General features: G+C 34.2%; 1 protein-coding gene across 3 annotated transcripts in view; it reads right to left on the bottom strand.

Annotated features, from left to right (window-relative positions):
- Positions 1–15,408, bottom strand: part of PRKG1 (protein kinase cGMP-dependent 1) — a 1,342,437-nt gene that overhangs the window by 43,195 nt on the left and 1,283,834 nt on the right. For all 3 annotated transcript variants that reach the window (XM_021671726.2, XM_012467589.2, XM_012467590.2), the window contains one exon: positions 9,484–9,580. In XM_021671726.2, coding sequence (XP_021527401.2) covers positions 9,484–9,580 — 97 coding nt within the window. The remainder of the gene's footprint in view (positions 1–9,483; positions 9,581–15,408) is intronic.

Below are 15,408 nucleotides of genomic sequence, written 5' to 3'. Positions count from 1 at the left end.
AGTTTTACTTTTATGGTGAAAAAAAAAGCAATTTTATTACTCTGACTCAGATAACTTTTTGGTCATGGCCAACTAAAGTACCCACATGCCTGGGAGAAGCCAGCTTACTACATTCATAAAAGAAAATGAAATGCTTTAAGTGAACAGAAAGCTTCTATCCTACAAATCAGTGTTGGGTTATATTTCCCAACATTTCTTAACAACAAAAATAACAAAAAAATACTAATTCTATAATTTACTTAAGCAGAGAACACAATAACTTCTCTATTTCTCTCACTTTTCTCTGCACAATGACATTATATGATTTATTTTTCCCCTTGGCCAATGTTTGAAATTTAAGAATGAACGATAGCATTTGCCTTGTTTCATAGGATACAGGAGAGAAGAATAAAAGGAACTTGTCACAGCCTGAGTGACACATGTTTGAATGACTTGAGAATGCACAGGATAGATTATGAGTTTAACAGAGATGTCAGAATTGGGAAGCTTTTCAGCCATGAGGCATAGAGGCACAGCACTGTTGTAGTGGTGACTCCATTTCATGGCAAAGGCTTCAGGCATAAAGTTCCTATTCATAGATAGCTCCTCCACCTACACACACAGACTCACACACACATAGAGTTAGGTATAACATTTTAAGAAGAAAGGAGGATACAAAAGTAGCTTATTTTTATATATGCATTTTCACTCAAATCCATCTGCTGTTTGCACAATGGACAGATAATCAAGAGAGGGTCGCTCTTCTTCTTATCCTTGTTTTTCTTTCCTCATTTACCTCAACCCCTCATCAAAAATATTGATAATTTTCTTTGCTCTGTAACTTGCCTTCAGACTTAAAATCAGTTCTACAGCTAGCGACCCAAAATATCAGCAAATATCTATATTATTACATTTAAATTTATCAAAAGACAAAGGTATTTTTGTAGAGGAGATAAGTTGTTTTTTTTTTTTTCATTTTTTAAAGACATTTAACTTTCAGTTTGGAGGAAAGTCAGAAAAAAAATCTAATACTTTTCTATTTTTAATTATACTGTGAAAAAAGGATTGAACAATTTTCTAGAAGTTACTTGCAAATCAAAGAACATTTATAATTTCCCTTAATAAGGAATTAGCATTAATTCATTTTCATTCAAAAGGCCTTATCATTCCTTAAACAAAACATTTATTTCCTACCATTTTTATGCTAAATAAACTTTACTTCATTTTGCAGTGACTATTAAAAATGGTACTTACAGGATTTTATTACCTATAATACACTTTAAATTATTTTCTTCATCAAATAATCAAATATTTTTCATCCTTTACCCAACACTTTAATTTCTATGCATAATCTCACTTGTATAAAGAAATACTATGTGTATCAGTTTTGAAAACTTGTTTACATATTTTAAATTGAGCACATGAATATCTCACATAAATGCATTTATTCTAATACTTAAAGCACACATATAACCACGTAGGTGAAATTGAGTGTTCATATTTCAATTCCTTTCATTTATTGACTCTGAAAATCTAAAATGAGTTGAAATGAAACAGAGAGGATCACATACTGTAAAATTCAGCTCTCTTTCTGACTTGTGGCCCAATTAACTCATCAAAGGTTTTGCACTGCAGTTATACTTCTAAAATATAGGGATGAATGACTTTATAATTTCTTTAAACTGTTACATACTGGAAAACTTCAATAAAATGGCTTTTAATCAGATCTTAATGTCTTAATACGTGCTATCCTTAAACTTCATCTCTTCTGATGATAAAAAAAGGATAACTATACAATTTATCCATGTAACCAAAAATGACTGTACCCCCTAAAGATATTACAATTTAAAATATTTTTTTAAATACTGAAAAAGTGCTGGGAGACAGGGCTGTGGGAATGAGAATGAGGGTGGGGATGATGGGGGTGGAGGGATATAGGGGAGAAACTGCCAACCTAAAATTCAGTGAATCTTTCAATAATAACGCAAAATAAAGACATTTTCAGATGAAAGCAAATTAAGGAAAAAAGAAAAAGATAATTTCTTCCCCCATACGATTCTTATATTTCACATTTATCTCGTGTTTCAGATTTTCACAAATCTAAAAGGATATCAACTGTAGCCAAGTCAGTTCAATAAGCATTTACTGGATTTTGCTTATGCTAGCTTACTTTAGGGAAAACAGTCACATTAAAAATTTAAACTGCTTAGTTCATGTGGATGTGGCATCCAAGGTCATAGTGATGACCAGACAGTGGCTCCTCTTGTTTTAACTTATTTGTTTGAACTTCTTTTGGGTAGTGATGATCTCCCCCCTCTCAGTGTGAACGTGAAAGGCAGTGGGCTACAGCTAGGGACTAAGAACAAACTACCTGGCTCACAAAAGCTCCTGACCTCATAGCTCAATGTTCACGCTAATATGTGGTATATGTCAATGGCAATGGGGAATACTGAGGGACCAAGTACTAATTAGCAATAAATTAAATGTATGCAATCAATGAGCTATATTGAAACATACAGAATTACCTGTTTCATATTTTTTCCAGAAAGCAAGATAAATTATTTCATTTTATGTAAAAAGACATGACTAATTTCTATATAACTAAGATATACAAGGGGACTATTTTTCTTTCTCATGGAAGGAATCCCTCTTTGAAAGTGTTTACATGAAAATTTCAGGAATGCAGACTGCACTGTGGTACAAAATAACCTACCTTTGTCAGAAGAGAAATTATGATGTCTATTTCTGGGAGCAGCGCCACCTAAAAATAGCCTGTCTGGTCACCTTATGATGCATTCTTTCATGTCATGGATGGAAGTTCAGAGCTGAGTCTGTGTTTATATGCTTTCATTACTTAATGTCCAAACAGCTTTTTTTTTTTTTTTTGACAAGTCTAATCTTTTTTAAGAATATAACACAATTATACTCTACTGATTGGCTATCTAATATTTCTCTCTGCTCCCCCCATAGAACTTCACTCTAGTCTGGTCACTTGTTCTGGTGTCTTGTGACATGTGGCCTTTTATGTTGTAACCTTTGCCTGGAATGGCCTTTTCCCAGAATGGCCTTTCGCCATCTGTTCATTTAAATCCCAACCTATTCTCCACTGCCTGGCTTCAGTTCTGCATATCTTCCCAGGGCTTCTTCTACTCCATTAGTTTCAAATGACCTCTCTCCTGATGAAATACTGAGAACACTTCTGCATAATTTTTAATTTAACACAATAGCATAAGGTTTTGTTTGCTATTTTTCAAATGTGTTAATTATCTTCTTACTTAGGAGGAGACAGAAATTCCTTGAGGCAAGAATAATACCAGATATTTCCATATCCTACAAATAGTTTGGATTTTTTAAAACAGATGATTTTTGCCTAATGTGATATACCCATTAATACCCTGGATTAAAAAACATAATATTTATGTCATAGAAAACATAAAGGCAGTGTGACCTAAGTGTTAACTTTTGGAAGAGCTGTTTTATCACCAATTATCTTAAGCTTTGGAAAGACATGTCCAGTGCATTCTAGATTTATAGTGTCTATTCTAAAATCACATGCAGGTTTAGAGGAAAAACTAACATTTTATCTTCTGGTAGGATACTAACTTCCATTACTTGTAATAAGAAATAGGCATTTCAATTAATTGCTAATATATAAAATTTCTATAATTAATTTCCCAAGATGTGTAAAAAGAAACTTCTATTTTTTTATTTATGTAATCTAGATTTGGTTATAAAAACATATTCTACAATAATGAGATGAAGTAATATTTATCTTACTTTATTTGCATATGACAAAGTAGAGATACACTTTACCACTTGCAATTTCTCCATCGGAACGGTCATGTGATTATTTCAGCAGTTGCAGTATATTGTTACTACACCTACTGATGCTCAATTAGTGTTTATTAGATCGGATATTCATTAGTTATCTGAAGAACTTATTTTATGAGAAATGAATACTATTTATTACAGTTAATAATTTTTGTCAGTTTTTATTCTTTTGAAGAATAAACATAAAATGAGAATTACATATTTAATAATAAACTAAGTAGGGTACTGCTAGAGAAGAGGCTGTGTTAAAATGAAGCAATCTTCCCATTTCAACCAGTATTGAGGTCCTTACTCACTTTAGTTACAGAGGACACAAGGCCTTAAGGCAGCAGGGTTTCCCCAGGTGTCCGATATAGCATAAATCACCATGGGTACATACGGCAATGCTGCCCAAAGATTCCCCACAGCTATTCTATTTCATTTCTGTGTGGCTTGGCAGTAGGAAGCTCTTGAAATGTTTTCATGTTACATGGGGTTTCCCTTTGGAGTTAAGTTGCTCACCTTTCACAATAAGACCCTGTTGACTGAGCAACGGGTTTATCACCTAATTTCTTGCTTAATCGTCTCTTAGTCTCTATTTTTTCTTTCAGTTGGTTTACATAGCACTCCAAGCCTGCTTGCCTGTTTTTATAGTGCCAAGGCAGCTGGCAAAAATGCTGTGAGAGTGGTATGGATGTCATTATGAACAGACACACACCCTGTTAAACACACGTTCTTGTCTTAGCATAAATTGGTTCTCACAACTACCACATTTCTCCCTCCTGGGCAATCCAGCTATGGGATTTAGAAACTGAACTGCCACACAGAAGGAATGAGAGGTAACCTTTGTATTCCACTTGACAACAGCCAGGTCTTTATTATGCTCTATTGAGGTGCCATGGGTTAAGAAGGCTGGAGAGAAACTAGATATGATTCAGCAGTTTGCACTGAAAACGATTTCCCATTGAGAGGTTAAGAGGTGGGGCTTCACAATTTAAAAGAGAAATGGATAAATAAAAGCAGACTACATCAGGTGCACAGAGGTTCAGCATGAGAGATATTGAAAATTATTTCCCATCTCTTCTCATGACAGATCAGAAAGTTAAGAGCTTTAGTGGTCTAGAGAAATTTAATAGAAGCTATCATTGAAGGTCATTTGAAGACCTTTGTCTCTTACTTATATTGGAATAATGGTTGCACTCTCAGTCCTTGGCCTGGCAATGGAAAAGAAAAGAGTAAAATCATTTCATTCCCTTCCTTTTCTATGCATATACCTGGAAGCAATATATAAAGAGAACTATCATTAGCATGTTTTAATCATAATTCCAACAATAACAACATTAATGACATTTAGTGAACTATGATGTTTGAGACACTATTTTGAGGGCTTTAACTCTTTTAATCTTCACAACCTTGTGAGGCACAGGTCCTATTATTATTATCATTTCAGAGACAAGAAACCAAGGCTCACAAAGTTTTAAGTAAATGACTAAGCATACACAACAGGTAACATCTGATTCCAGAAAGCCTAATTCTAGAACTGTAGCTTTTAGCTACCATATTATACTGTTGGATTTCTTTTCTCCACAGACATTTTGCCACTAAAATAGGAGCAGAAAAAGATTTAGAGGAAGTGGAGGCTCTGAAGACATAACAGAAAGAGAGGCACACAGCAGACAATTACTACATCTATTCTAGATTTAGTTCTAATTCGGGTTCTTGAATTCCAGAATAATGTTTCTTAAAGCAAAGGTATACATATGACAATGAAGTAACACTTGTTTGATTTGGAGGTGGTTATTGTTGACGGTGGTGCTAAGAATCTAAATATTTTTACAAGGCAGAATGGCAGTAAAAGCTTCTAGTTAAAAAATCAGTAATTCTGGGCAATAACAATGCTCTTTCAATGATGAAGTGGCTTTATGTAAACCACTTATATACATTATTCTTGTCTTCTTTCCTGTAAAATGTGGATCATGCCTCATGTTCTCCTCCCAGGGTAGGTATTAAGGGTCAGATTATACCATGAACATGAAAGCAATCTGAAGATTATAAATTAGGGTTCAAATGAAAGGTTATTTTATTAAAGAAGTAATATTAATTTCTTAATAAACATTTGATTCTGCAATAGTTTCATCTTACTAGGTATGTTCCATAATGCTTCAGGTTATTTATGTTGATGCTTTAACTCTTCCTCTGCCTCAGAAATGCTATCTCCTGCAAGAAGTTATGTTTCTCCGTGCACTGACCCCTGCTGATCATGCTTTGCTTATGAGTTTAGTTATTAGTTTACATGATTGCCCCTCCCAGTAGACTGAGAGTCTCTAGAGCTAAGGACTATTCTATTTATTAATTTTTATAGACAATCATAGAGCTCACTATACATATACATAATAACTGATGTAGAAAGGATATAATCCAAAAAGACAGAGGTTATGTTTCTCTTATCTTTGTTCCTGTATTTTACCCAAGTATGGTGTGCTGGTATAAGAGACATTTGGATTGCTAAATAGACTAAATACCTAATATTTAAAGCACCAACTATATATTATTGGCATATTAAAAAATTAGTTTGTGTTTGACTTGTACAAATATATTCTGAAAAGCAGGTGCCTTTCTCATAAGGACAAAAATAGTGTAAACTGGTAATGTGACCATAAAGCAATGGGACTAATTTTCACTTGTAATTTGTAAAACCAACCTCCTTATTTTACAGTCATACTTTATAAATGAAGATGATTACCTAGATGTCTTACAGCACTGCATAGAGCTTTAATGAGTAAGTCATATATAAAAAGAGCTGAATTCTTTTGCTGAAAGTGATACTATAAATGTAATGTGTTCTCCTAGAAGACATGTTATAAACAGACAGTAACTGAACACATTAGAAAGACCATTCTTAAAAATAAAGAACATAGGCAGAAAATAAGGCATATGCCAGAAAACAGGAAAGTAGTCAAAATGACTGCCCAGAGGAAATGGTTGTAAACAGGACATATCTGATATTAAAGAAGTGAAAGTCAGTTATGCTAAGAGTATTTAGGAAGAGACTGAATAGCTTAAGACTGCAATTCCCAAGCATACAAGACCTACACTTCAAGCTTCTGGACTGTTGACTGAACAAATATTTAAGTTTCTTATTATGTGGTGAAATTATGTTCTCACTTCCAAAAATTGGTAATAAACCATTTATAAATTCTCCTGTAGAAAAAACACTTCTGCATCTACATTTATCTAAATTGACATGAATGATAAAAATTAAGAAATGCTAAAAACTCTGTGAAGGGTATAGCACCTTCACACTCAAACATAATCTGTATGTCAAACAGTGATAAGAAACTACATTCTCAACTTCACTCTAACAGGAAATGAAGTTCAAAAATTCAAATTTCCAAATTCTTCATACTCCACTGGAGGGTTTATAATTTTATCATCTTATTTCTGGGAAATTTAAAAAAAACCACTACTTTAAAATTAAAGTATATTATCTTTAAAATTATAGTATTATCTTGAAATATCATTTACCTGCTCAACATTACTGCTAAACTAAGATTCAAAGGATTATATACTCTGTATTAACATGTCGAGCACTGCATACATAAATATGAAATGAGTTTATATGAAGATTTTATTGCTTATATATTGCTTTAATAGCACTTCATAATATTGACAAGATTATCTTGCATGCATCATTCTCAGAGGAGAGTGAAAACTTCTACAATCACAAAAGAACTGGTCTCTGCCTATAGCTTACTCCTAACTATTAATCGGGTAGGCGCCACTCTGATGGTACACCATTATCTTCATGGTGGTTCATTACACTCCATGACAATAGTATGTACAATTACAGGCAAAATGTTGAGGTCAAACTCCCAATTCTGGCATCACTGAATGTATGCAAAAGCTGAACAATCAGATAATACTTTAATATCCCAAAAGTAATATTATCAGGAAATTAATAAGTGGTAAGAATTGGGAAAATAAGGTATTAGTGATCACTTAAATGGCTGGCCCACATTGAATACTGAAGACAATACAGGCACTTTGATTGTCCTACAGTGTGTTGTAGATGTGCAAGGCAACAAAACTGATGTGACCTTAAAGGTTATGGACCTGTGCCCCTTCCCCCAATGTACTAGTTGTACCCAATGATCCATTATGAATTTATCATTCATTAATGTCTAAAAGAGTAAAATATATTATCTGTGAGAGGAAAACTAGGTAGACTATCTGGTATTTCTCTCAGGATGGAGATTACATGTATATGTAGTTCATGTATAATGTTGTTAATGTATCTTTATTAGCTATACAGACAATTATAATTTGCCACAAAACCAAAGTTCTTAAAAAATAAATCCATGGCTACATTAATTGGCAGGGTTCAGAAAAGCAAGAAGTTGTCTGTTCAGAACCTTACTTGTATTTTTCCTCCCAGAACTGAAAATACTCATATCGTCAAAGGCAGGCTATGGTATCTCCAACCAGTATTAAAGGAAGCATAATGCTAATTCAGTGAGACATATGGCTCTAAAACCTTCTTGTCTAATATTTAAGTAAATACCATCTTTCTGCCTGTTCAAGTCAGAAATTCTAACTGCAATACAAATAGACAAATATAAAAATAGTGCTGGGTCAATGGTCAATGTACTTTTAAGGAAGGGGATTTCTCCTGACCCCTAATGGCAACGGTAACTGTTTACTACACTGTACACAGTCTCAGGGAGTTCCTCACATACTGTACTGGTGTCTGATATCAGGGACTCCTCCATGTTCAGCAGAGAGGTGGAAATCAGTCTGCATTCTCATTTAGGTTTTATAGCCACACAGTCTTGAAACGTAGCTACTCAGTCATAAGAATACATTTTTTTTTGAATTATTGTGACAATATGTCAGTTTTTTCATTTATATTTCAAACAAATGCAAAATAGAGTATGTTTTCATGTTGTTTATACCACATTCTTGCAATATGTTTAATGTATGAACTTAAAATGTCTTCATCATCTTCATGACTATAAAGCTGTATGTATATATGTGTATGTGTATTCATATACATACGTACTGTGTATGTGAAATAAACTATATAAAATATTCAAACTGTACACTGTAAATAGGTATTTGCAACTACAGAATCACAGAATTACTACTATAACACCATTTACTTCATATATACATCTTCTATTTCCCTTTAAATGTATTTAAATTTACATTTAAATTATTGTAACTATTGTTAGGGTACATAATTGTTAATAGGCACCACTCAGAACTAAGAAAATAAAGATTATAGAAAATTAGCTGGGTAAAAGTGCTTCATGACTCTTCTTTAAGTAAGTGTGTTTGCCTTATATTTAATATGAAGAGGTTTTCTAAAACTCAATGTGTTATTTTTAGTTTATTGACTCCATAACGTAGCTGACTCTTCTTTAAGTAAATGTGTTTACCTTACACTTAATATGAAGAGGTTGTCTAAAAAGCAATGTGTTATTTATTTAATATTTAGTCTACTGACTTCATAATTTAGCCCATTTTGTTGCATATTTTGACATGGCTGTCTGAAAGTATTTGGTACTGATTTAGGAACAATGGTAAATTAACGATAAAAGAGAAAAAAAGAGAAAAGAAAGAAATCTTAATCTAGGGGAAAAACTTAAAAAGGAAGCAGAGGTGACCAAAAGCATTTAAAGAACAATCACCTACCAGTTCTACTCGTCCGAAACCTCCAACTCCAAGGGTGTCAATGATGTTGAAATCAGACAGCTTCAGGTTGGCGAAGAAAGCAGCTTCAGCTTCATATCTGGATTTTTTGATGTGAAAAAATGGAAATTTCTTAGAGGTGCAAACACGAGTACTGCGTACATCTGTACCAGAATGACATGACTGTGGAACAGGGTTTTCCTGCTTACATTCCATCTTGCTTTTAGAGTTTGTGTTTTTTCACACTCATAATTTTTTGGTCCCAGTTGTGCAGAATAACATAAATTTGCACTTGTTTTTCAAAGCACTGTAGAAAAATAAAAAGTACCCTCTGCATGCCAGTCAAGTGACTGATAAATCCAGTTATCAAATCAAAGTTACATGGTGGTCTTTTTCTACGCGTCTTCTTGTGAACACCAATTGTTTGAGTTGCTCTTTTTTGGTTTTGTTTTAGATTTTTTGGTTTTGCTTGGTTTTGTTTTTGCCGTTCAGATTTTGGATGGCAGTTTCTCATTAGTTTCCCTTATCCACAGGCTAGGAGCACCTCCTACAAATATTTATTAAAAGCAGCAAGATCACGGAGGTCTCTGGAGCGAAATCACAGCCAGGTTTTATGAAAACAGATCCGAGACGCTGAGAACTGATGTACAAATGTCCGAAATGGATGATTTCGAAAGCATAGTCACATTCCTAAAAAGTGTCTTCCCTTCATTTTTGTTTACCCACTGACTTGTAGCCAAAACTCTCAGCTAGCAGTCTCAGTGTCTATGTTTGCAAGTTTCTTATATGAGTGGTGTAAAGAAGCATGGACTGCTATTCCAAAAGTCTAACTATGCACAGATGCAAACCTCACATATGCAAGTGGCTGAAATAAGCTTCTCCTAATGAGATAAGTGAATATGATCTGCTTAAAATACATCCTTGTCAAAGGCCCTGCTATTTTTAGAAAGGACAGGAAGGCATAAAGATGAAGATGATCTGCCCACTCACTAACGTCAGGTCAGGGAGTAATTCAGCTGTTTCAAAAATAAAGTATTTGAATAGCTATGCATAACCCATGACTTACATCCCAGCAACACCTGATTCGGTATATACTATAGATAGAAATGATGAATGCACTTGAGGTAATGATACTAACACAGCCTGTCTACTTTTGCATAGAATCAGCCATGGGTATGTTTAACATGAAGCTGTATAACATCTTAGCTAATTCCATTAAAATCAAACACAAATTTAGACTCTCCACTTGGGGGAGAAAGTGGAGAGCCTGTTGTGAAACAGCTTTCTAGGTGAGCTTTCTGCATTCTTCAGTTTACAACCATGTTTCTAGCTTTTTAACAAGTCAATTGTTATCAGACTTCTCAGAGGATAAAAACAACATTGTTTTCCATTATTGGCTTATTATGTGAAATAGACTCCCTCCAAAAAACCTTTATAAACAAGGCTGCTAGTCCATCCTAATGGTATTTGTAGACTTCTGTCATTAACTACACACTCAAGAGATTGACATAGTGATCCAGGAGATGGTTTACTAGAATGGAACATAAGCAGCAAATGTGCATTTCTAGCATTCCAGCTGGCTTGCTACTTTTGGAAAATTAAAACTCCATCCCATTGAAAGGGCTAGTGCCAGAGTTGACTCCAACAGGTGCTGAAGAAAGACATCTGTTGAGATCAGACAGACCCTCTGACTATTTGTATGTGGTCAAGCATTTCCTGGCCTCCTGGATAATTAAATCCTCAATGAGATCATTGTTGAATAATCCATGTGTTGATTGGATTTAGAAATCTCAGGTGCAAAAAGGGTGAACTTTTTTTTTTTTTTTTGAGACAGAGTCTTGCTGTATCACCTAGGCTGAGGCTGGAGTGCAGTGGTGCAATGCGATCTTGGCTCACTGCAACCTCCACCTCCCAGGTCCAAGCTATTCTCATGCCTCAGCCTCCCAAGTAGCTGAGATTACATGCTTGTGCCACTAAGCCCAGCTAACAAACAGGGTGAACTCTTTCAGACTATTTTGATACCATTTCATTTATTCAAAGTATGGTATTATTATTTGTAATCCTTGAAAGCACCCCAAAAATTCTTATTTTGGGAACTTGTGAAATTAGTCTGGAAGTACACACAAATGAGTGGAGGGATTCTAGCCTTTTGTTGCACATTAGAGCTACCCGAGCATCTTTTAAAAACAATTAATTTAAGCCTTGCCACAGACCAAATGAATCAGAAATTTCTGGAGGTACTACCCAGGTGATTGTGATGCAGAATAAGAGTTAAAACTTATAGTTCTATACCTTCTGAAAGCCTCAGGAAGTTCCATAAGTCATACAAGATTTTTTTAGGTGTATTAAAATGGCCCAGGAGATAAGTAGCTTCCCAGTGAGTCTAGGGATGAGACATTCTGGCAAGAGGGTTGGGGGCTTTTATACCTTGGTCTTGGGCCCTGCTCTGCTGGTCCTAGAGCAATAGGAATAAACAATAGTTCTGAAATAGCCAACACAGCTTAGAAAGGAGAGGGAGAGGGAGGGGGAGAGGGAGGGGGAGGGGGAGAGGGAACAGAGGAGAGAAAGCAGAGGAGAGGAGAGGAAAGGAAAGGGGGAAAGAAAAAGGAAAGGGACGGAAAGGAAGGAAAGGAAAGAAAAGAAGAGAAAGAAGAAAGGCAACATTGCTAACAAAAGGTAGATACAGGGTGCAAAAGTTATGAGGCAGTTACTTCATGTTTGCATATCTACAGCAAAGACCTCTTGACTTTATTTATAGTTAATTATTTGGCTAATCACTGATAGTATTTAATTAATAGGATGGGCATATTAAATTTCATCTTAACTGGTGGAAATTTTCTCTTTAACCATCAAAATCCACTTAAATATGTACTTCCCTATATGCTAGAAGTACCAATTGCAGTTTAACAAAATATTTCACGTTTTAATGAAAAGATATTGGTAACACTGTAATCATACTTAGCCTTTGCTAATACTTCGCTAGTATTACTAGGTGAATTTTAAAAACACTACCTAGTTGTGTGATTTTATCTTATTGGTAAGATACATTTTGAAGGGGTCTTTGAATAATTGTCCTCTTTATCCTCAATTCTGTTTGTATTTGTTTCAGATCCTGATTTTGGGGAAAGTCAAATAATATAGAAATGTAACCATAGCTGTCTCTCTTTTCCACTCAAAAATGCTAGTTTGCTTAATATTTTACATGCATTTATTTTTCTTACTGGATTATTTTTAGAGACAATAGTCACATCTTCACAGAGACTCTGCACACACTTTCACTTTTTGAATTAATAGTTGTTTTAACATGAAAATCACTACATCATGAACCTTTATAAAAAGGCTAAGCTACGGATGATTTAGATTTTTCAGGTATTTAGCTGTTTCTTGTCATAACTGGGAGGGACGTTTGCATTCTTTTTCTTTACTAGATAATTATTTGAAGAGAATTTGAATCAATTATGTTCTTTTTTTTTTAGAATTGATAAAAGTTTAAGTGGGGAAGACAGCTAAATAAATGGTTAAGTAAATGGTTAAGTAACAGTCATTTACTGTTATTTTATTAAACAACTTTCTTTTGCTTGAAGAGATAAATGTGCAACCCAAAGTTTCTATCTAACTTATTACTATGGGATACTGGGTCTGAGGAATTAGGCCCAACTTCATGCAATTCTAAAATCCATTTGTGCAACAGTATTTACAGGAGGACCGTTGTCAAATGCTAGCAGAAATACATTTTAGTCAGAAATGCAGTTCCTGATGTTTGGTTGCTTAAAATATGAAACAGTATATAGTATATTTTCTAATCATTCTTTATTTAGTTTGAGACAATGATTTTAAAAAAAAATATTTTTAATTATTATTATTATTTTAGTATAGGGTGAAAGCTGTGGATCCTCTTCCTAGAAAAGTGCAAACACTGACATATCTGTTGTTCTTATACCTATAGGGAGCTTATAAAGCCCTAAAATAGGTTAGCAACACTCAATATAACTATACGACAAGATAATAAGTGTGTTGCATCAAGATGGCAGGGGTAATACATCACTTCTCAAACATATCTGATAATTAAGAGATTCACCTGGGGCTATGGTGATTAGAAACCACAGACAATAGCTAATTCTTAAAGGGGACTCTTCAAATCATGAAATATTGAACTTTTAAGAACTAAGGAGTAACAAAGTTTCCTTGATTTTCACCTTTTCATTTCTGTATATACACCAAAGGAGGTGCCAAAAACAATAAAAATGTAAAGTTGCAGGTATAAAAATGAGATCAACAGACATAGGCATGGTTTAGAAACAGGAAAACAATAATAGAATAATCTCAATCTCTTCCTCCCCTCCCTCATCTCTCTTTCTAAAACCACTGTGTGCACAGTGTCATATTCACATTTCTTTGGAAAATAGATAATAGTCATTAGTTACTATATTTCCATTTCTTCCAATATTACCAGTCTCCACAAAACCAAGGAGTAATACTCAAGTGTCCCTTATTATTCACCACAATTTTTTTCCATTCTTGACATAATACCCATGACTCAATTCTGTCATTTTAAATTAACAGAATTGGATGCTACACCTTATGACTGACCATTATTATTAAGAACTAAACATCTCATGTATTAGAAACCAAATATAGTGTTTCAACCCATGACAAAATTTGTGAAACTTAAAATTTTACTTTGACCTTGCTGTTCCAATAACGGAAATAACTCAGCATTATTTTACAAAGCAGACAATATTGTGTACCGTTTAAAAGTAAAGGCCACATACAAAAGGAACATAACTATAGCTCCAGATGGGTAATTAAGAGCCAATAGAACAAAGGGCAAGTGTAGCCCTATTAGCTTTAGCTCAGCTCATCCATAATCCAAATGGGCTACAGAAGTCTACTGTAAGTGCTTCCAAACAACGACAACAACAACAACAACAAAAACAAATAAGGTGTTGACATCTACTAATCACATGCAAACCAGCCAGTCAGTTAGCCTGGCTTTGCCTGGACTCATCTACTCTTGGGTATGCTTTCATTTTCTGTTGAGTTTAGACTGATCAATTCTTAGGGAAAACTATGAAAATAAAATGTTTTTGTAAACAAACATGGACTCTCATGAATGAGTTTCTTTCTTATTCTATAACTGTAGTAGGGAAGATGAGATAACGTCTACTCTGGATTTTAAAATGCTACAAGAGAGTATCTTGGCTTACAGATAAAAGCTCATGACTTGTGTTCCTGGTTCTGCTAGTGACTTTGTTCTTCCAACTCCTGATTTCTTCAATGTCTTGGCCTTTCTGGGAATAATGTTAAATATATGCTTATGTAATAAGTATAAATTTAGTAGATAAATCAAGTCAGAATCTCAGCTTACTTAAATGTTCAGATACATGCCCAGGAATCCTCTTTCCCTTTTTAGATAACCAAAGAGCACTGCAATCTATAAATAATTATCTACAGAAATAGTTAAAAATGGAGTAAGAACATTGAGAAAGTGAGCCTTAAGTCCAAAATACACAGACCTGGTCTATGATACATCCAAGATATAATGCCAACCAGGTACTGAATAAGCACTTAATTTGGATTTTATGTGATAATTGTTCTTGATTTAATAAAGTATATGAACTAATTTGTAAGTCTGGAGAAGTAAATAAAAATTCAGTCAGAAGTATACCTATATATAGAGAAAGTAGCATTGAAAACTAGACCAATGAAACATATTTTCATGTTTAAAAAGGAAGATGTGATTTGGGCTGAAACTACAGGGTCTGTTGCCTCATTGTGCAACTTTAACTTTGTGTACGTGGCAAGTGTTAGGACATACATGTCCTTATTCCCTTGATTTTCAAATGCTTGAAGTTAAATAAGCTTAGACACTAAAATAAAAATAGGTAGACTCTATAATCAAGTCATCAATCATTCTTATTAATTTAA

Source organism: Aotus nancymaae, unplaced genomic scaffold (assembly GCF_030222135.1).
Source record: "Aotus nancymaae isolate 86718 unplaced genomic scaffold, 86718_ANA_hifiasm-v0.15.2.pri h1tg000010l, whole genome shotgun sequence".
In the NCBI taxonomy this organism is placed as follows: Eukaryota; Metazoa; Chordata; class Mammalia; order Primates; family Aotidae; genus Aotus; species Aotus nancymaae.
The sequence above is the reverse complement of the archived record's forward strand: the minus strand, read 5'-3'. Positions and strand labels throughout refer to the sequence as shown.